Consider the following 23,460-nt stretch of genomic DNA (forward strand, 5'->3'; position numbering starts at 1 on the left):
GCATCACTGAGCACCTGGGCCATAAAGTTTCAGCTAGAAGCTGAAGTTTAGAAAAAGGCAGCAGATTTGTGGTGCTAGCTTTATATCAACACCCCACCTGATTGAAGATGGTATTTTTTCCACTTGGCGGATGTTGCCAAGCTCAGATAATGGGGTTTTTATGCTTGTGTCCCCAGCTCTCCAGGCACTCCTGCTATAGCCCTCTTGAAACCCAAAATGTGCATATAACTCCAACTTTTGAGTTTGAAGATCATTACTAAAATAATACTTAGGAGGCATTTGTAACATCAGTGTTCTGTTGAAGCCAAGGGAGGCATGGCAGTTTACACCACTTGGAATTTGAAAATGACAATATATATAATCATATATTAGTGTGTAAATATATATATATGCTTACATGTTACAACAACAAGTGTGCACCTTAACCACTCAATTGCAACTTTAAACTTGGATTTAAATTAGATAGGGAACTTTATTTCTCATAATATCACATTGCCACAAGAACTAGCAAACTGTATTGTAGGTCAGTGGGCATAAACTACATTTATAGAAAACAAAACGGAGCTTTTCCTTGTCTTCTCACCTTGATGCTCTAAAACTTAAAATAATTGTTTCTTACAATATAATTAAATTTAAAGGAGCAATATTTAAGGTCTAAATGCGGTGACTTTCTGTAGTAATGCTTTTCCTGTGTGCATATATTCAATTAATTAAATGTTGATTAGTTAATGCATTTTTATTTACAACTGAAAAATTAAGTTCTGTATATTGTGCTCTACTGTACAAACAGTTAAACATATCTTTTACATAACACACTATTATACAAACATCTGACTGCAGTTATAATAAAATCGTTTTACTAACCATTTAGAAAAAATGTGTTCTAGTTTAACTTACCAATAACTTATAACTAGGATAGTGTTCCTTGTTGTCCAGCCAAACTATTACTTTAATTTTTACACTTTTCAGTAATAGCTAATCACAGCTTTTCTGTAGGTCTTAATTAACAGAGGCTGCTGTATATGAGCATCAAACATACAAGCTGATATTTTTATTTGTACAATTACCTTTCTAAAGTTCTGATACCCAGTTTCCTAGTACCAATTTTATTTTAACAGCTATTTATTTGCTTAACCATGCTCCAATAAAGAAAAAATAAGAAAGAATCAGGCTCCTTGAATATTGTAGTCAATAACTTATGTATAGCACTAATCAGACAAAAATTAAAAAGAAATCTTCTGATACCTGTTTTCCTTAATAATGCAGTACATTTTTTTCTGGAGCAGTAAACAGGCAAAATATTGAAGCAAAAGAAATGGCATTGCTGTGCTATTTTTAGCATTTCACCCTCAAGATGAAGGCATTTGTTCTTCAATATTTAAGGATGCTATTTTAAAATCTTTTCTTTCATAGTAAGACCACAACATGCTCACCAATGTGCAGATTTATGATGCCCAAAAAGAAGCATGCATTAAGTGATGATAGGAAGATTAGTACTCTAAAAAGACTCACAAAGAGGCACCAGAGTAAAGCTTTTGCTGGCACTTACATACTAGCTCAGCTTTCAGATGGATTGCAACACATCACAGCTACTTACTAGAGTATCTGAAGTGGATAGTCTGGTGGTATTTAGTCCTACCAGAGATGGGAGAGTTTGGGACATCCAGTTAGAGATCATTGCCACGGTACTAAGAACAGCACCAAGCTTCAGCAGTGGAGGGCTCATTGCTGTGGAGCTAATGAGTTTTCATAGTGACTGATTATCATCCCAGTGCAGGCTGGCGGTGAGAGGCGTGACTGCAGCACACGACAGCCTCAGCTGGGAAGGACAGCAAGGTACCCAGATTGAATCATCCGTTAAGAACACTCTTATCTTTATTTGGTCTCTGTCTTTGCTCTTACTAAAAATGCTTATCAGTATTTATTTACTATTTATGACTATAACACGTATAATAGGACTTGGCAGTCCTTTAAATGCTAATAGCCATTGCAGTTTACAGTGGGAGATGGGATGGGTGAATTACCTCTTTATAGGTGCTAGAAGGTCGATTAGCACTTAATTAGTTTAGTCCTTGCAGAATGGACTAAAACAGTACATTTAGTCTTCCTGTCTGAAATTCAAAAGCACAATCACAAAACTGAAACAAAACAAAACAAAAACCAAAACAACAGCCAACCAAACAAACAAAAACCTCCCCACTCCCCATCACTGTTTTGGTAGAAATATGCTCAGGTATATTTCAAAAGATGATACAGGAACTATACTTGTCCCAGGGGATAGGTGAAGGATGAGAGCTGCAAGCCTGCCCATGAAAATACAAAGGCAGGCATTCTCAGAAACCGCCCCAAATACCCCTTAATTTGTTGATCTCACATAAATTACAAACGTCAGCAACTTTATAATTTGCAAGGCTTGTTAAGATACTTGTTTATAAAAAGCACACTGAAATAGTATGTAGGTTCATATTTCTCAGTGTTTTTGTTACTGTGCATGTTTTTATGCTGAACAATTTTGCGTTACAGGGCTGGCAGACTCAGTATGTCTTCACTGTTGTTTGGTTAGGAACAGAAAATAAGTTGTGGGTTGCTCATACAGTATTTGGAGGCTTCTTTTGGCTCTAATCTGCTGTTAGGTCTGATGTTCTCTAGTGCTGTAGACTGATCTCCAGGTTCAGTAGCAATTAATCTTTTTCAGAAACTTAGTAAGTGTGGGGGAAAAAAAAAGTGCAGAAATCATTGCGCTGTTAAGGTAGCTTTCCTTTTTTTTTTTTTTTTAAGAGTTGTTTTAAACAGAAGAAATGCTGAGCAGGGATTTCTAATGGCAATTATTTTAGAGGGAACTTGCTTAAAAATTTGCAGAGATGGACTACTGTGTGTGCTTCCAGAGGCAATTATGGATTTAGTTTGTTTCTGAATTTGTGTCCAAAGGAGTATATTTTTCTTAAATAACTTCTAAAGTTTGTGTGAAGGAAACCTGTAATGAAATTGAAAGGGATGCATTTTTAGAGCAGTGTGCCATCACCAATGCAAACTTACTATACTTACTATAAGTATAAACTTATAGTTTACATGTAGACTTAAACTTGCTATAGTCCTGCAAACAATTTTTCAGATTCTCAGATCTTGTACACTGAATTCAGGCTAAACTTTTCTCTTCCAACATTCATTTAGAATGATTTCAATCCCTGTTGTTTAACAAAGACATATGGAAAACTAGTTTTTAAAAAAGAAACAGAAAACCACATGGAGGGCTATTATGTAATCTTATAAGGGGTTTTCAGGCACAAAGATTCAGCAATAGAATACACAGAGAAATTCTTCGCATCCCAGTGTTAAATATTTTCTGGGAGTCACACAGTAAGGTGAGCTGCAAAATGTTTCAGGTACTCAAAACAAAAACACACCTAATTCACTGAAGAGGTGCACTTGAAAACTGAAAGAATGAGTTTATTTGCTTATATGCAGATTCTACACAGAAAGATAAGCTTTTTGCTTATTTCCATATGCATATATAGACATGAAAGTAAAAGATCTATCTGAAAAGGATAAGTTAAAATGTTAAACTTGTTGTAGTTTTAATTACCTGGTGCATGTTGAATGCACACACTTGTGTGCATTTTGACTTATTTCATGTATTTTGGCAAAACTTTTGGGACAAAATAATGTACAAAGGTCATTTTCTCCAAAGAATTCAAATTGCTTTCAGATTATGAGTCGATAGCTGACGATGCCGATGTTCGAATAAGAAAGCATTGTGATTCTTTTGCTCAGTTTGAAAAAAACAAAATCCCAGTAAAAAAAAAGAGTTGCACTGGATCAGTCTCCTTGATTCATATAGTTCCTTTTTTTTTAGCAACAGCCAGCAGCAGATGCTTAATAGAGGAGCGTAAGAGAGCAAACATACTTCAACACTTTCCTTGCTGTAGCCTTCCAGCAAAGTGCGGTGCTTACAGGGCCTGAGGTTGTAACTGTGTTCAGCGGCCTTTCCAGGAAGCTTTCCTCCATGAATTTCTCATCACTTTTTAACTCATCTGTAACTTGGGGTGGCACATCATCTACTGATATGGAGTTCTGCGTTTTAATTATGTCCTTTGTGAAAAGTATACTTACCAAAAGTTGTGATTAGACTGCAAATTTAAGAAATGCTGTGTTTAATTCCAATCTGTTGTTTTCCAATGAAAAATGCATTTTTGGTAAGTATAACCTTGATCTACTTCTAATAGCCAGAACATCTTTTGGTTACTTAGTACAAAAGAAAAAAAAATCATCAATGCAATGAGACTGGGAGGCCGGTCAAACATTACCTTAGCATGATGAAGGGCAGAGCGAGTGGAGGTGTTTGAGTGTTCAAAATAGAGTTCCTGTACCTACGGAGATACTTTGTGGCTCAAGTTGGGTTTTGTCCCATGGAGCAGATGGGCTTGTGTTCAGGCTCCATTTTTCCCCCCTGAGCATGAGCTTGCTGTGCAAAGTAGTATGGTAGAAGTACACATAAGATCTTTTTAACATGACTTGAAGGATTAAGCAAAACATTTTCTTAGAGCAGCAAGAAAGAGACAGAAAACGTTATGGAACATCACTGAACTCAACCTTCAGCATTGACTTTTTTTTACTCTTTGCCATTTTAGGGTGTAGTTACATAAAATGTAAATCACAAATACAGAAAGCTAAGGCTATAGAGTAGATACGCGAATGCCATGTCATCAGAATGTTGAAGACTAGAATAGCAGCAGTGTTGGACCTTTAACACCTTTAAAGTTCTACGTAAGATTAGAAGGGAGTGAATTTCAGTCAAGTGCAATTGCCCAGGGCCATGATATCAGTCAGCCAAGGTAGCATACAATGTAGTATCATGAAGAAGTGTAGACAGAAACATAATAATCATTTTTCTCTCTAATATGGTTTTAGGTGCAGAATTCAAATTACAATATCCAGGCCCTAAAAATGGAGAGAAAACATCTGAGACAGTTTTCTTCAACAAGAAAACTTAACGGTCCATGAGAAATCATTAAGACTACTGGATGAAGCAACAAGAAAGATCTGCTCTCAAGAGTCTCCCCATTGTGTAAAGGTATTTACAAATTTTGCTGTGTTAAAACTGTTAGAGCAACTTGTCAGAGGCTGGGCATTGAGCAAATGGTAGAACACACATTCTGAGTGCCTGATAATCCAAGATACCAAATGCATAAGAGAAACTAGAGTAAAGTCCTTATGGTATATTAACATGTGCACACCATAGTTATGCAGACATATTATAATGTCCCTATATTTATACATACTATTTATATTTATTCAATAATTTCAGTGGTTACTTTTATCTCTGAAAAAATGAATATCCTATAAATTTCTTCCCCTTTCCTGTATCTCCATTCGTTCTGAATGACATCAAGAGCCAGTCTCTTTGCCGAACTCTTGCAATTAATTGCCAGCCTGTCAATTTCACAAGTAATTCTTTTTTTTTTATTACTTCAAAGCTGAATTGTTTATCATTTCTCTATGTTGTATAATTTTCTCATATGGGTTCTTCTGAAGCACTTCAGCATTCTTTCTAGATCTGACTAACACCAAAAGATTCTGCTGTTCACCAGTTTTATCACCTTTTTTGTTCCCGTGTTCTTTAGAGGTTTAATAAGGACATGAATACTCTCAGTTCCAACACATTTCCTAGAACGGTCATGTTACATTTGTACCACATTGCGCTGCAGCTGTTTATATTTTTGTTTTTCTTTTAAACATTTTCTGATCCACAAAAGACCATAGTCTGTCCCTTCCTGACTGTTTTAACATTTGACAAGCTACATTGCAAAGACAGTAACTTTTCCGAAGTCCAGATGAGTAATTACTGCTGATTATCCGTAATCCCATGTATTGTCAGCTCCCACAAAGAATGCTGTTTGTTTGGGGGCACATGATTGTTCCTAACAGATGATACGCTGCTTGGCTTTTGTGTATATTCATTATATTCATTACATACAGAATAATCATTAATATATTTTAGAATTTTATTTTCTTCCAACTAGTCTGCCTGCTGAAGTGAAAACCTGCTGATGTGTGATTCACAGTATTCCTGCTAGATATGTCTTTAAAGGTAGCATACCAGGAGATACTGCTCTAGTATTCTTGTCTGGTTCTATAATTGCAAATTACCATGTAGGTGATATCTGGATTCCCCATGGTGCTGAAGTTAGATCTGCTGTAAGTGCATAAGGGCTTTAAAGCACATTTTCACTGCGGTGCAGTGACGTGATTGCAGACCATAGAGAGATGCAAGTCTGCTAAAGCAACCCTAGCCCAGGGATTGATGTTAGTGTAGCTTACACTGGAAAGCTGCAAAAATGCTTTTCTAGGACCTTAAGTATTTAGAAGCTGTGTCCTATGCTGCTGCTGCTAGACTTGGGTTTGTTTACGTAGGCTACACCTTTCTCCTAGACGTGGACTTGACTTGTGCAGTGTCAGCATAGGCAATATTTCTTATGTCATGTACCCATTTGTCAAATAGCTGCTTCAGAGTGGTACTGCAAGGGAACCCATCTGTGGGAACAATGAAAACATCATTTTCCCTAGACAGTGGAAATGCTCACTGGAACTATATTTTATTTGTGTTCTTATTAGAATTGTAGGAATGCTTTAAAAAACCTTTATGTTAAAGAACAGAAACCTTGAAATAATTTTAGCTCTATTTCACCATAAATGTTTGGGGAAATTAAAAAATTGCATGCAAATATCAGAAAATTTACGTGAGAAACATACTTGCAATCATATATACAAAGACCTTTTCAGAAACCATAGAAAAACTGAAGAGTTGTTCTCATCTAGTTTGATCATAAGTTTTTGTTTTATTTCCTATGTTTCATGTAAGCTCTGTTTTAAAGAAAAAAAAAGTGCAATTTCATATTTCCAGTTCTTGATATGCTGCTAAGAAATAGTCTTATGAACCAGAGCTAGAAAGTAATAATGCTTCTAAAATCAAAGCACTATTCTTTTAAAACAAGTTACTGTGATTTATTATTATTATTATTTTACTGGCATAGTAACTTTCTCTTTTTGGAGCCAAATTATCTTAGAGTGAAAGCTAAATTATTTATACAGAATGACTGCACGTGCCATATTTTTTATCTTATATGGAACTGTGTAAATCTAATGATTTCAGTGTTGTCAGCTGAGTTACTCGTATGCCAGCTTGGTACCATTCAATTATATCATAAATTATTTGCAGTGTAAAAGGTATTATTAAGGATAGTATATGAATGCCCCAATTTATTGGTATTAAATAAGAAGTACAAGGCTTTTCTAGTCTATGATATTTAATTTACTTTGAGTTCCTGTTAGATTTTCATATGGTTTAAATAGTCTAATATAAATGAGAATACAGCCCTATTTTATGTTGTCACGTTGAAGTACGATAAACTCTGTACAATAAAAGTAATTAACATCAGTATTAGGAATATCAACAAAGCAAATGTTCTGAGAGTCGTAAATGTGGGAACACACACATAAACGCATAAAAATGTCTAATTATATCCTGGATGGAGGAAAAGGAACAGTAAGAAAGAGGAAATAGCTAATTCAGTAGCAGTCACTTAACCCTCATATCATCTTATAAATGTGTGTAAAAACATATATTAGCCTCCCAAACAGTTCTTAGAATTCAAAGCTGTATTCATGGGTAAATGCTACAAAAACAGTTTTATTTGGTATGAAAATATATAACTTCTGTATAAAAGCTTTGCCTAAAACTGCATTTTGTGTAGATAGAGATCAAAGTGATTGCACAGTCATGTCTCAGATTTCTTAAATAGTTTCCTTTGAAGCAGAGCAAAGTCAGGAATCTTAAGCCACTCCAAGTTAGCACTTTGACAGGTTAGGTTTAGAAAGTAAGCTCATGTGTGGAAGTCACAGCTTCCCATGGTACAGTGGTGTTCTTCTGTAGCGTGTACTTTCTTTTTCTTCATCTGATGTATTCTGGTGGTGACTCAGCAATATGCGGATTTCAAAAAAAAAAAAAAGAAGTCAGTGCATTAGTCATGTTCCTGAGCACTGTTAATTATTCAAGTGAGGCTAATGTGTGTATAAACCCAAATTCTCAAAATCTGAATAGCAATTAAAATCCTTAGTCCACCTTCAGCTCTGTGAAAGCACATCTTTGCCCTGTCAGTTCAATTCCAGTTCTCTGAATTTAGAAACCCTGAGGAATCACGAGCTGCTTCATCTAACTCCATTTATGTTCAACAAAAACCTCTGGCTCTGCAGTGTGACTTGTAAGTAGTAATGTCCAGGTTCTTTGCAAGAGTGGATTGAGAGGCATGTGGCCTTTCTGGAGAACATTCTTACACCAGCCTTGTCTTTGCATACATACATGGTAGTTACTCTGGTCAGGCATCTCCACTGACAGGAGGATTGTGAAGGGAGGGCTTATGAGAAGTCTGTTCTATCCTTACTGGTGCTCCTGAGGTGACATTCTTTCTAAAGTGGCCTTTGTTATCTGTTTGTTTATTTTTCAGGATGCTCTTAGTCCCTTTGAATGAAGAAAGACATTGTACTTAGAGAGCATTTTCATTTTTTTCTCACCTATTCCATTGTGTTGTGCAGTTAGCAATTCCCAAGTGCACAGAGTAACAAAGCAGTGTGTCTGCAGTGGGCTTAGTTGATGGTGTGAATTGCTAGAAGTGAGGACTAACATCTACCTAGTCGAGAACGATGAAAGATTGTGCAGAGTCCTTTCCCCCAGCAAAGGCTGAGAATCTGCATACTTTGGAAAATCTTGAGGTACCTCCTCTTGTCATGAGGAGCCACAGAATGACTGGGTGCAATGTGATATGCTCCTGGACCTGGCGTTGCTTGGGCTCAACACTGTACTGCAGTTTAATTCTTTTGAAAACCGCTATGGCTGCATATAAGGATTTATATATAATCCCTCCTGCGGTAATCCTCTTGCTTAAGGCTCTTAACCACTTGTAATTTTTCCCATTCTCAAAATACATGTTATTCTGCTGAACAAAGCCTCAGTGACGCTGGCAGCTGAGGTAGCTGGCTTTCACAGAAGGTAAATTTAAAAAGGAACTTGGCTCTTCTCAGGTATTCAGAGGCTGAAATTCACTGTGCAGGTAGATCATATAAGCTTGGAGTAGGGCTTGAGCCATGAAAATGAGTGAATTTGTTATAATTTAGTAAATTCAGTGTTTCGGATGGCTCTGAATTCACCTGCATGTCAGAAAACAGAAGGTATTTTCTAAGAACAGCAGTCTGTCCCTGGGAAAGTGGCTGGTACAACTGAATCTTCTTCAAGTCAATGTGTGCTCGCCATGTTTGGCAGCCAGTGATTACAGGGAGCCGGCACTGCTTTCTCAAAGGCAGGAGTGTGGTGGCTAGGGGATCAAAATGGCAAATGTTTAAAGCTTCTATAATCCTATGTACTACGGGATTACAAACATTCAGACTATGAAAATAGTTTAACTGCAAAGAAGGATGGATACAAAGAGGGAATAGATATTTATACTCTATTTTAAGGAAACTCAAAAACCCTGTGTATATTGCAATTTGTGGGTAAGGTACTCTTCCAGTAAAGGGGTCTGACTTGCCATTCTGCAATATAATAAGCATAATGTAGAAATGATTACAACTATACAGTTCTTTTCTGTATTTTACAATAGTCTGTCCTGACCAAGCAAAAATTCTCTTCTGAGCTTTTGTCTTGCATTACTACATTCCAAGCCAAGGTTTATATTTTCTGGCATCGAATACATTACCATATACAGAATCACTTTTTAAAGGCACCAAGAGGTTAAACAATAAATGTAAAGACTATTAAAATGAAACTGGAAAAAAAAATGATACGTCTTAGCCAATTTGTCAAAGTGCTGGTGTTGTTAAAGCAATTAAATAGCAATAAGAAAGCACTCATGTCCATCATTGTTAGTTCTGGAAATCACTTTTAGATTTATAACTGTAATAAAATGATTTAAAATCTCTATAAAAAGAGATGGTTTGACAGAAATAGGAAGAAGCTGAAGAAAATATTGCAGAGGTTGAGTGGGAAGTGGGAACCTGAAGAAACTACATTTCACAGATGCTTCTTTTTTTATTGACTTTTCGCTTTTGATGGACTAGCAAATTATTGTTCATTGGTTTTCGTATGAATATAACCCATATTCAGTCTGTTGCAAATACGGACAGATGGAAGCCACCTCAGCTAGTGCTTTGGGATGATGATGTTCATCATTTTCACGCTAGATGAATGTCATGGGACCATTCGCAAGAAGTAGGGTTTTTTCTTGAATGAAACTTAATGTAGGGGGGGAAAAAAAGGTGAAAGTACTTTCTCCAACTTGAAAACATGCTTGCTCTAGGAAAACTTTTGCTGCCTGTGTACTTACTTCTCACAAGGTTTCTTGCAGTTAGGGGAAGGAAGGGGTAAAAGGAGCGAGGAAAGTAGAAATATTAAAGCATTACTTAAGTGAGCAGTCAGTAATAACAAGAAAAGTTGCACAATGCATAGACAGTACGTAATTTTAAAGAAATTGGCTTTGTAAATAGTAATAAAATAAACGAGTACCTAGCTGTTGCAGTTTCTCTATTTTAGATTATTTAGCAAACAAAGTTCTGCAAATTTGATGCAGTGGGTGACCATTTCAGGCTGAAGGCTGTTATTAATATTTTTATAAATTATCTCCATTAGGAGCTCTGTTTCTTTTACTACAACATGCATGTTTTACAGATAATAAGTCATTTCCTGAAAAGCACTTCAGCAAAACCCAGCTTGAATTTATGCCAGATTTTCACAGAAGAATTTAAATGGAGTTTTAAAACGTGCTAAATTTTAGCTCTGGAGTAACTTAATTAAATGACAGTCACTTTGCAAATGGCTTTTGCTCATTATAGTCAAATAATCACAGTCAGTTTAAAGGCAAAGCGTGACTTGCATGATTTGCACAAGAGATACATGACAGTTCTTTTGGCTTGGATGAATTACTTAATTACTTTGTTAAGCTGTGCCTCTGGACAGTGAGATTTTTGATTTGTTGTTCAGTGTGCTCAGGATGCAGATGAGTTATCCCATGAGATGAGTTAAAAGGAATCTCAGTAGATAAAGTTAGCAACGTGCACATTTTTACATCTGTAGTATGATGAATTAAAAATATTCTGGATTGGTACAGCCCAAAGCTGTTCAGCTCTGTAGGCTGTTGAATGGCTATAGTACTACCTGCTGGAGGTGGACAAACATCAGCATTGTAAATGTAACAAATGGAGTTCCTGAGCCTCCCCAAAAGGTAAAAAGAGCTTTGGGTAGCCTGAGCTATATCAGTAATAGCCTCTGTTGGTGCTGCTGTTCTCCAGAATGAAGTAGTAGCTACCTTTGATGATGTATCTGTATTTAAACATAAGAACTGTAATGTTGTTCTTAGTTTCTGAAAATCTCAGGGAAAAAAAAAAAAGAAAAAAGATTGAACAATCTTTTTTAAAAAAGCTATTATATCTAAACTATTGGATTTGTTTAAAAGGTTTAACTTCTGATTTTTTTTTTTTTTGCATTTAAACAAATAATTTTTCAAAATATTGAGCATCTCAGTATTGCACCAGGTCATTCGAATAACTGTTGTGACTTTCAAGTTGGTTTGATGAGAACAATTTTGAGGAATCCAAGTAGGTGGTATGCAGAGGCTTAGATTAAGTGCTGGTAACGTTCATTAGAAAATTATTATGTTCTTTATTAGATGAGCAATATTCTTTATTAGATTAATTATATTAATTAGATTAATTAATTAGATTAATTTTAATCTGTATTAGATGATACAATTAGGAGAAGCAGTCAAGTTTTTTTCAGTGAGTAGCTGAAGCAGTAGCAGAAGTTGCCTCAGAAGCAAGAGCAATCTTCAAACTTCTCAACTGTTTTTTAAATTTTTGGAGTGGTTCTTGCTACTTTGGACTTGAAACTGAGCTTGTGTTCCCAAGAACTCTTTGAATACTTTTTTTTTTTCCCTTAGTGATATCTAAGAATGGGAACACCAGATTTCCTCACAAACTCTGTCGTGCTTATTACGCTGTGATGGCTACAGCAACAGTACTGCTACAACATGGAAGCCAGAGTGATGCTCAGTGCTGTTCCTTACTCATGACTTTGGTGGGCTTCAAGTACTTTCTCTGAAGTCACAAAATGCAAGTGACTTTAAACAGTGATATTTGGAAAATAGGCTGCTTTGAAATTACAGTACATATTTGCAAAGGAATCATCAGCTTAATATTTAAAGGCAGAATCAGAAGGAAGACTGTGTTACTTCCATGAACCTGTGATGAATATTGCTTCTTAACAGAAGAGATTGAGAAGTTGAGATCCCGTACTACAGAACACAGAGTAACTTTGCTCAGCTAGTTTAGCACAAATAAAAATATCGTATTTCTTTATGCTGTCTGAAGGATTAAACAAAATTCTTCAGAGAACTGTCACCCAGTGTGACAGCCAGCAGAATTTCATAGTGATAAGAGGTTAAAAAATAAAAATTATGATCTTAAAAATACATATATGACAGTCTATAAAGTCCTGGAGCAGTGTGTTCAGGAAACATAAATCAGGTGCCGTTCTCTAAATACCATACGTATCAACCATACCAACCTGTAAGAGTTGCTTTAAGAAAAGGATAATCACTACATGGTCACTATGTGCATCTATACTTTATAAAGAATAGCTAAAACTATACCACAATAGTATAGCCACCTCTGTGTTTTTACTTAAACCATTCCATCATTTATCTCCTCAGCAATATTCTCCAACAATGTGAAGTTAGAAAAAAAAATCTCATCAGGTAATAGTTACTTTGCAAAGACTACAGAAACATTAGAGCACATAGAAGGACAAAGCTCTGCCATTTGAAAATGCATTGAAACAGAAGTACGCTTTATTGGGACTGGTTAAATGATTTCTATTATGCAAATAGAGATAGTAATTAAATAAGGACTGTATATCAAATTAATAGAGGAGCACAGAAAAATTGAATTTCAGGAACAGTATAAATATAATTTGCAAAGATACACAGATCATTTAAAAAATATGTAAAAACAAATCTCTTATGGATCACTAAACAAGAAAAGCTGTGTTATCATGGTGACACAAAAGCAAATCTGTTCTACTTGATTTTTTTCCAGGCAAGGGGAACTGCAAGAATAAAGTGATGCGGGTAAATGCCATATGCATAGATATGAAAATGGATGAAGAGTTACAGTTATTAGAATACAAAACAAAACAAAAAACTAGCAACAAGAGGAGAAAAACTATTGGAGATTGTCCAAAACTAGTAGGGTGAAATACCAGATTGTGTGGCAAATACTCAAGTGATAGTTGATCATATGGAATGTGGCGTTAGGTTTATTCAAAACAATCAGTGGAGATCTTGTTAAACAAGTTTGATATAAAAACAAGCATTTTGGAATGCTACATTTGAATTAATTGCTAATATGTTAAAGAAACCAGTCCCTAGGTTACAAATGACATTGATCTGGGGAAAGCTTTCAAATCAGGTCATTACACATACATTTAATGGTTTATTAATAATATGAAGAGATATTTTGGGCTGAAAAACAAATTCTCATTTCAAAGGGATGAGAATAAATACCAGCTTAGACACTTCCATTCTTTTGAAAAATAGGTAGAGACTTGAAAAATTCTTCGGTCATTGTACAACAGGATACTGGATATAGCCACACTATAAACACAAAAGTGAGTCTATGGGAATGGGTTAGAGCCTGGGAAAGCAGACCACAAACACACACTTACTGGTGACACTCAAGCAATCTTGTTTTATCCTGAAATCTAACTGAATGTTTTGCTGCTGGCAGTCTTTCATGTTTGCTTACTGTTAAAATACATGCTTGAGCTGCATAGAAGCTGATTGCAGTATGCGTGCTTCTTGATTCTTCAGAACTCACGGTTATGGCTTTCTAAGCAATATAAATTTCCAGATTTTTTCCCTTAGCAAACTATTTTATCCAACTCTATCAGTTAGTTTAATAAATGATAAGACTTTTTGTACACTTTTTGCTTGGCTTATTTATGTACTCCCGTAACATGGATTAATTTTCTGTGCTGCAGTTTGCTTTGTGCTTAGAACAATTGATTTCAGAATCAGATTCCCAGGTTTAGATCTCTTTTCAGATGAACTCTCCAAATTCAAATCTGGCTCCAGGTTTCCCATCTTTCCTAGCAGAATCCAATATGTTAATAAGGTGTTGTAGCTTGAGGATACCCGTATTAAGAAAGTGTAGACTTAGATTAGCTAAAGCCCAAGCCTTCCTTATATGGACTTTCCTAGTAGTTCCTTGAGGATATGTTTAATTGCCTAAAAATGAATGTTGTTCTATGCAGTATGTTTAGAATAACAAAACATAAAGCAGTATCCCAAGCAATGTTCCTTGATGACTTTCATTCCTGCTACAAATTCCCAGATGTTTACAGGAAAATGTCATGGCTCTAAATCCCTTGAGATGATTGTCAGTCCCAGAAGCAAATAAAACACGTAGAATTTGTAAGTACTTATTCTGAAATATAATAAGATATCGTATTTTAATGGAGCTCATTTGTTTGATGCTATCCCTTCTCAGTGCGTATAGTTAACTTCAAACTTACAGGAAATGAAATGTTAGTAAAAGTAAGGCTGAGGTAAACTGCTTTTAGTGGGTTAAAATAACAATGGCTTGATCATGAGTATAGAAGAAAGTATGTCTGACTCCTGCAGTCTTAAATGGAGTATTTTTCTTGAGCCTGAAATGTGGGATCACAGACAATTCTATACCAGAAAATATCAGAGCGAGGAGATAGAAAAGGACTGGTTTATACAGAAGATGAGAGAAACTTCAGCACCATTTCTCTCTGTTCTGTTCTACTTTAGGGATAAAGTTGGAAAGCCAGGGTTACAAATATAAATATAAAGGTTATAAATACTGTCTTAGCTATAAAAGCCAGTTATTGTTTTTATTCTTTCTTTTTGTACTTTGTGCCTTTGAGGAATTAGCGTTTAAATCAGAAGACTTTGTTCCTGTGTTGCTGCAAGTTTATATTGTCCTGGACTTGGTAAGCATGCCAGAGCCAAATGACACCAATATAGGAGTGAATGCTGGGGATCAGGAGATCAAATAGATTCATCACAGGAATGGCTGGATCTCTTGATTTGACTTAGAAGTGAGGTATTAGAAGTCAGATGCATTAAGTATGCATTTAAGAGGGAATGAATGGAGTCTCTAGTGCAGCTTGCTTGGCAGTCACAAGAATGTAATTATAATGGCTTTTTAGTAGGGTGGAAATATCCATTTCCCCAAAGACCAATCTGTCTTAGCAATGCAGACTTTCTGACCTCACAGTCTAATGCTTACTTCACAAGATGCCTCATTTCTCCTTATGTAATGAATTGGAAATAACATTGTTTCAGAGCACAAAGTGCAAGTACTGCTTCATTAGACAAAACAATTCTTCAGGAGCTTGCTAAACAGAAGAAGAGAGAAAACTGGCCCTGCAGTCTACCCGTGGACTTAAAATTTTAAATATTAGATAATAGTAGAGAAGATAATTAAACATATTACCCAGCAATGAGATAATCTGGAGAAAATTGGCTAAAATGACCACACAGACCCTTTACAAATGAAATAGAAACTGAAAGGATTGACAGTGGTAAATATCAGTGTTTTGGAAAAGAAAAGCATCCCTGAAGGAGAATATGGCTTATCGGATGTTGAAGGACAGATGATAAACCCTGTATTACTTACAGCCATTAGTTATGCCAAAGGCATATGAACTGCAGTGCAACTGTAACACGGTATACTGTTTCATACATTGTGAATGTAACTATTAGGATAAAAGCCTTCCAGCATTCTGTATGGACAGTTACATTAATGCACAAAGTCAGTCTTTAGTAATTTTGAAGAATCTAAGACAATTCACAATCTGTATTTGTACTTCAATTTTAGCCTTCTGGGTCTGGAACACAGTCTGCAATCTATTGGAAAAGAGAAAAAAAAAAATACTACGTAGGCAAAGACTTACAAGATTACATTAAAAATAGGGAGGAAGGAAAACAGAGCTATCCCAATAAAATAGCAAATTAAAATGGAAGGAAATGTATGCAGTAACAGAATAACCTGAGATTTAATGGATAATTCCCTCTTTTCGGCTAGAGGCAGTCAGGGTAAAGAAACAAGAGAGGCAGTAGGTGTATGGGCTTAGAGCAATTGGTGGAATGTAATTATGGAAAGCCAAATGAGGTAATATTCTTTATTCGTTATTATAGTGACCCTTTTTAATAAGATTTTTCCTCAGTCTTGCATAATATTCCCACTAGGTAATATATTATCAATCTACGAAAAGAAAACTACTGTAGCTGAAAATTGAACCCTTTCACATTGAGGGAGAATGAAACAGAAGAGTAAGAACTAGGGCTGACGTAATTTAACACAGACACCTTCTGGTTTGTTTGGATGCTTTGGGATTCTCAAGCTGTCCTGAGCTGGCTGAGAAAGGATGCCTCTGCATGAAGAGGTCTCTAGGCTATAATAATGTGACTCTTTTTCTCACTGTCGTCCTGGACCTCTAAGATGATCATTTGTTGGTGTTGTGTGCTTCAGTCAGCTCTGATTTATGTTATGACAAGCAGGTTCTCCTGGCAACACCAAGACTTCAGTAGTGCAAGTGATTTATTATTATGTTAGTCCTCCTCCTCTGGTCTTTCATTGGATATGTGTCAATGGTTCGTGAAAAAGCTGTAATCTTTAGGAAACTGCAGTGCAAAAGCCGGGTTCTAGTGCTAAAATACAGTTTAGAAGGAAAAGGAACAGTGTTACTGTTTCTTCTGAGTTCCTTATCAATAGTAAAGGAGTGTGTATGTGTCACTAAAAAATCTTGTGTACAGTGTTGCTTTTTGAAGTTTTTTAGTCCATGCATAAACTACCCAAGTCTGATTTAGTTTTACTAAAGCATGAAGAAATTTAAATGTGAATAACATTTCCTACAACCAGTACCCAGTGAAACCTCTTTGACTCCAATGAAAAACTGGAGAGAGTTTCCTCCTACAAGTTGACTGTATTTCAAGAATCAAATTATGGCAGAAAACTTCTTATTTCACCATATTGAGCCACTGACTATTATTGCGGCATTTTTTTTTTCCTGCTTGTGATACAGTCATTGATATCTTCTAATTAACAGAATATGCTCAAGAATGTGAAATACAAATTCTGCCTCTGCTCATAAACATAAATTACGGGTTACTTACAGGAACTGAAAAGAATACTTAGAATTGAGGAAACTGTGTATAGCATTTTCCAAAGAGTTTTGTAAAACATGATATGAATTTCTAAAAGTATAGGGCATTATTATCATCACTTAATACATAGGTATTTCAACATCACATGATCAAATAACATTGGTTTCAAAGATGTATACTTCTGTTTAGTGTGTTCCTGAAACAGAAGCACTGAGGTAGACCTTTCTAGGCACACGTGTCCTATGCTGCGCAGGTGAGAAGAGCACTTCCAGAGGGCAGCAACACCCCAACTTCTTGCCCTAGACCTTGCACAGTGCCGTAAGAGGGAGGATGCATCTGTGAGAGTGGCTGAGGTTGTTTTAATACAAGTAGCATCCTATTAATTGAAATATAAGTACTCTAAGAAACTGTTGTGGGAAACAAATGGAAAGTCATTACTGTATTTAAAATAGAATCATAGTATAAAGTTTAAGTATAAATATGGTATATCTTCTTTTATAATTAAGGCAACACTAACAAAGAAAATAATGAACTGGAAGTAACTTAAAGCCTAAAGGGAGTGTAGGGTATGCCAGTTGTGTGTTCAGAATAGTTTGTGAACTTCAGGCCACACATAATTTACAGCACTGACTTCATCACTGTTTTTCCTCTCTCTTCCATAGCACCAGCTTTTAGATCTGCTCATTCCCAGTGGCACATTCCATCACATACCCCAATGCATAGTTATAAGTGACAACTCTGTAACTCTTAGATGATAAATTCCATAAGGTGATTTCAGAGACTTCAGAGCAAAAAGAAAGAGCTGCATGGCCTGAAGTCTTTGTTAGTTTGAGGCAGATTTGCTCATTTCCAATTTAAGGAAAAAGGTCTTACGACAGCCTCTGTCAGTGTAAAACACTCAAAGATAATTCATTTCAGTTGTATTTCTAGGATGATGTAGGGCTCAGAGTTTATGAGAAAATGTACATCAAAAAGTCAAATAGAAGAACTGTGTTATCTTAGTATATGTAACTTAGCCATGCCTCTTAGCTTCTCATCAAACCAATTGTTACATTTTTATCCCTTTAAGACTGTCTGGTTTGTGTTCATCTTTTCCTTGTGTTTGCATGTGTACTCAGGCTATGAACTGCAGAGATGGCATAATGAAGGTTAATGGAGCTCTCAGATTCATGTAACTCATATGAATTAGAAATAACTACTAAAACAGAGAAGGCTCAACAAAATCAATTCTAAAAATACTTCATGCAGAGTTCATAATGGACTAAATAACACTTCCAAACAGCTGCATTGTGATTTTGCCAAACTGAGATGAAATAAATGCCAAAGAAGTGTCAGAGTGAACAAAGGAAGGATTCCTCATGTTTCCCTTTACAAATATTTTTTCTATATTACTCCTTTAGTTGTCAGAGATGGAGTAAGAATAGAAACAGGAAGAAACACTCAAAACCAAACAGCTCTGGATGATTCCCTTCTTCCTCCAGTTGATAAAGGAAAGTTCCTGAAAACTCTCATCTGAAATCAAACATGTTAACAGTATTCTCTTCCTTATTTTGGTAAACACTGCAAGCATTACAAACTCAGCCTTACATTATGAAATCAGCTATGTGCCTGCTGAAGAAAATAAGGAAGAATGAGTCCTGTTCTTCTGTTATTCCCACAGAGAGCTATACAGAATTACAGAGCAGGGAGGGATACAAGAACAGATATAGCTTTGCCTTTTCTCTCCCCAAGATACCTGCCACTGCAAATGAGCCAGTGTGACAATAATAATAAATTTTCTTATCACTAATAGCTATAATTAATGTCATTGAAAGGAAAGGGGGAAACATTTCTTTCTTTGTGCTGTTCATGTAATAGTAAAACAACGTAATGCTAATTAGAACTGCATCCTGACAGTGTAATTTAGATATAGATGACCTATATAGTTTCCAAAGGCTTAATCTTATAAAGACAGGAAGAGGATAAAGGATCGATTTGTGTCACTTGGAAAATAATTCTACTGCACTTTCAACTTTTCAGGTTCAGTCAGTAAAAAACAGACTAATTTTACGGTAGGATTTCATGATAGGCATGCTGTGGAAACTCCAGGGAGGTGGAAGCTGGCCCAGCAGCCCAGTTAATCAGCCAACCTCCTCAGTGCTGTGGGAGTTCCTCAAGGGGACTCCACAGAGCTACCACATAGGGGTTAGTCGTAGGTTATCCAATCTCAGGTTCTTTGTTCAGTGAAATTTTAATTCACAGATAGACATTAAGCATTTAAGTCCAGAATAAGTCTGACTGAACTCATCATTTCATTGACTTTCACTTTCAAATTGCTCCATAATTTCTCTTTGGTAGTAATAATAATTTTAATTTAAATATCAACTTTAACCTAAGGATGTCACAGTATTTTAAAATGGTCAGTCCAGCCTAGCCCTCTCCCCCCCCCAAAAAAAAGGCAGTTCTAAAAGCCTCCTATATGATATGAACATTGTGACAATGTATTCTTGTCATGGGTATGGAACTACAGTTAAATTCCTGAAGCACTGGAGTGACTGCAGTAGTAGTAGAACTAAATGTAAAGTTTGTTGGTTGTACTTGAGTACTCCTGTGATGAAATCTAGCCCATAAGCTGTAGGTTTGGAATAGGAGGGGTATCCTAAACATGATAAAAATATATGCTCTGTGTGACTCTCAGTAGCATGTCTATATGCTACTTCACAATGTATGAAGAATATATGTGCACATGTGAGACATCACCTAAATGCGCTTTGTTTCTAAATTATGCAAATACTAGGCACTAAGTGACAAGATTACCTTATTGTTAAATGTTGTTAAATTGTTAAAAGGCAGTCATATATTAATAATGTGAAACAATTGTTATGGAGAGCTAAATCTCTAAACTCTTATTCATTTAAGGATTGAGGATTTTGCTCCATATTGTCTCTCGCTAAATGTACTTTCTTGACTGCAAGTGTGCATAGTAGGAGAAATGGTGTTGTCTGTCACTGTGTACAGAGACAAAAGATACCATTCAATTTTTCTCATCCTGCTATTACACTGTTCTCCAAATAATCTTCGAAAATTGAGCTGAGGAAAAAAAAAAGATATGAATTCAAAACTACCATATTTGTATTTCATGGATTTTCAGTCCTAGTGTTAGCAGATACTGAAACAGTGCCTGCATGATAACTGACAGAAAAAAAGGATGAGCAAAATCTTTGGTATCAATGAGCTTAGCATTGTAAGCTTTTCTGTGTATGAAATGCAACTCTGAGCTTACCTTAAGGTGATCACCAGTGGTGCCTCTGAGTATTAAATGAATGCAGGTTATGTAAGTTCACCTGTCTTCTTTAAAAATAGAGCCCTGTTGTGTCTTTAGCTATCTAGGAGCAAACCTGAGAGCTGTCATCAGAATACTACTTTGTTTTCACGCCTGTTTATGGGATGTTAGAATTTTGTTCTCTTGGACATTGCTTTTGCTTGTTGGCTCACCAGATACACAGAATGAAAACACTCTGGGTGATTTATCCTTTCCAAAGCATAACAATTCTGTTTACTGTCTAGGGGAAGAAAATCTTTATACATGTCTGGTCAGCTCAGAGCAACCTGTAATAATGGACAGCTGTTTGTCAGAACGTGTGGGTATTTTTTTAAGCACTAAGGTCTTACCGGAATGAAACACTTATGTTGCAGTTTTATTTAGCAAATGGTGATTAGGGAGTAAGTGGTAGCATTGTTTTCTTTGTTAAAGATCTTTCAAGCAGAAGAGAAAAGACGATTGAGAATTTTGCTGCATATGAAACAGTCAGACTGCTCTTTAGTGCTAGAATGGGTCCAGCTCCTGACTGACCCTGACCTCTCTGAGGAGCTATGGTGACAGAAATGCCTCCCAGAACATCGTTTTATTTCCGTGTAGTATTACTTTAGCGAGGAGGAGGGAAGGAGGGAAATGGGGGCTGGGAGGTTAAATGGTGGTCAGATTCTGTATCATTCCCTGAGCTTTTTAGAGATGTGTAGGTGTCATCCCAGGTATAACCAGTAATTACTGGCTTGAGGATGGCAGGATCACCTTAGGACTTGGTAGCACCACAAAATTATGGCAGAGGTTGGTTAGGGTCAGACCCTCAACTGATACAATTCTGCCTGCCTGACTGCTAACAGTGCTTTTGGGCTGGAGCATCTTCCAGTTAGAAGTAGAGGCCAGAGAGAAGATAATTCTATGTTATTCTCTTGTACCACATACAACCTGAATGGCCAGAGCAAAAGGGCTTATCAGAAGGGTTACAACTTCTGGCATCCTTAGTAAAATTCTGGTCTGTTCTTGGAAATATCCAAAGTCACAGAATGATCCAAGCAATATGCTGTCTGTATTGATCTGCTGTGCCTGGCTCCTCCCCTTTGGGCACAGTCACTTTGTCTGGTATTAATGAAGAAATTCATTTCCATTCTTCCTTTCCTGCAGCACTCAGATGTTGGCTTTTACAGTTCTCAGTGTAAGAGGGCTTCTTCCCCCAGCCCCCCTTTTGAATCTTCAGAAATCCCAGAGCAAAAATAACTAAGCAATCTGAAGTTTGAGAAACTTTCAGAAAGTTTTATTTTTTCAGGCACTAAAAGAAAAAGAGCTCTGAAATAGGGAAATAAAATCATTCTTTTCCCCCAAGGACTTGCTTTGGAGTGCAGTGCGATTGTATTTTTCTGATACAATGTCTTTATAACTTTGCAGCATAAATAAATAAAAGCTGTAAAACAGCTCAGGCCTCTTCCTCCCTTGGGTAGACAGAACTTTTAGAATCAGATGCCTCTCAGATGTTCTGTGGTCATAAGTCAATCCCTAGTCTTTGCCTCTGTCTGCCTGCTGCAGTGCAGATACTGTTCGCAACTATATCGATCCTTGAGCAGAAACATTGGCCTAGGTGTTCTAATGCTTTTCAATTGTACCTCAGACTAACTTAACTCCAACACATGCCTTTTGCAGCTACAGAATAAGGAAACTTCTGACTTTGAAATTGTGCTATATTCACCCCCCATGGATCCCAAAATAACAGTCTTCTTTACACTTTCACATATAGAAGTTATCTGTAGTTTATTCTGCCTACTGTATGATTTCCTCAGGAGGAAAAAAAAATTGGACAGACACAGAAGAGGATGGCTTATCATCTCCCAGGAACATGATTAAAGATTTGGTTCAAGTTCTTTTAGTTTAAAGATTGAGTTCAAGGCAAATCGATACACCGTATCCATTCAAAATTATATATTCACTTACATATCCTATATAATAGTTATATAATAATATTAAATATAATAGTAATATATAACTATATATTATATAGTAGGCCCACGGTACAGTATTTGTTTCCCAGATGGACAAGAAAACATAGATATTGCGTTCTTGCTTTTCTGCAAGTACTGAAGCTCACAACTTTGAAATTATATGTATACATATTTTAATGAAAATCTAATAGAAAAATTGTCTTGAAAATAAACAAAATGAGTAAGATATAAAACAAGTAAGAATTATATTATATATATATATTTTTGTGAATATTGGTGGACCATCCCCTTAATATTTGCTTAAGTCAGTGCAATGTGAGAGAATACTAAGACTTAGAAATGCTATTTCATGTCTTGATAGCAGCAAAGAAAATGCTATCTCATCTTAATATAGTATTAGTGTTCTCATTTATGACAACACCTAATGAGTCTTTGTTCCTTCTATTCACGAATATCCACCTATCTGTATAGACACATCTTTCAAAGATCTATATAATTACAGAAGAAAAAATAAGCAAATAAAAGTGAAAAAATAATTTTAAATCTAAGCAGCTAATTATTTCCACTTATCCTTGTAAACGTATTTATGTAATTGTGCACACTATTTAAAGGTATGAATAAATGACTTCAAAGTCTAGTGTTGCACGAAAGTATAAAAGTAGCAGGAAAGAACAATTTTTTCCTTGTTGCAAGCTACTTTAAAGTGATGGCTAAAGAGAATGATAAGAACTTGGGAGCAGCTGTAAATCATACTGTGTAAGATTCTATTTCAAATACATTGTAGCTTATTACTTGCTTTGTTTGTTTTCTGACACGCTTCTCAGATATATTTTGAAGAAAAAGCAATCACCCCTTACCCTTTCACTCTTCCCTGCCACTGAATAGTACTTGGTATTTTCCTGCAAGGTTTCAGTGACTGTACCGTTTCTTTCCCTTTTTATCCTTGAGTCTATGCAACGAGTCAGAGACC

The 23,460-nt window shown here is 36.0% G+C and overlaps 1 protein-coding gene across 5 annotated transcripts in view; it reads right to left on the minus strand.

Moving 5' to 3' along the window:
* Window positions 1-23,460, minus strand: part of OLFM3 (olfactomedin 3) — a 60,328-nt gene that overhangs the window by 22,479 nt on the left and 14,389 nt on the right. The window contains exon 1 of one of the 5 annotated variants that reach the window (XM_083846407.1): window positions 4,305-4,795. The exons of 2 other annotated variants lie outside the window; for them this stretch is intronic. Coding sequence is in view for 2 of the 3 variants with exons in the window: in XM_083846405.1 (XP_083702531.1) it covers window positions 1,598-1,726 (129 nt within the window). In the remaining variant the exon portion in view is untranslated. Of the gene's footprint in view, window positions 1-1,597; window positions 1,792-4,304; window positions 4,796-23,460 lie in introns of those variants that run through there. 2 more of the 5 variants (XM_083846405.1, XM_083846403.1) reach the window with 2 other exon arrangements.

The sequence above is a fragment of the Anser anser genome (assembly GCF_964211835.1).
Source record: "Anser anser genome assembly, chromosome: 8".
NCBI lineage: Eukaryota > Metazoa > Chordata > Aves > Anseriformes > Anatidae > Anser > Anser anser.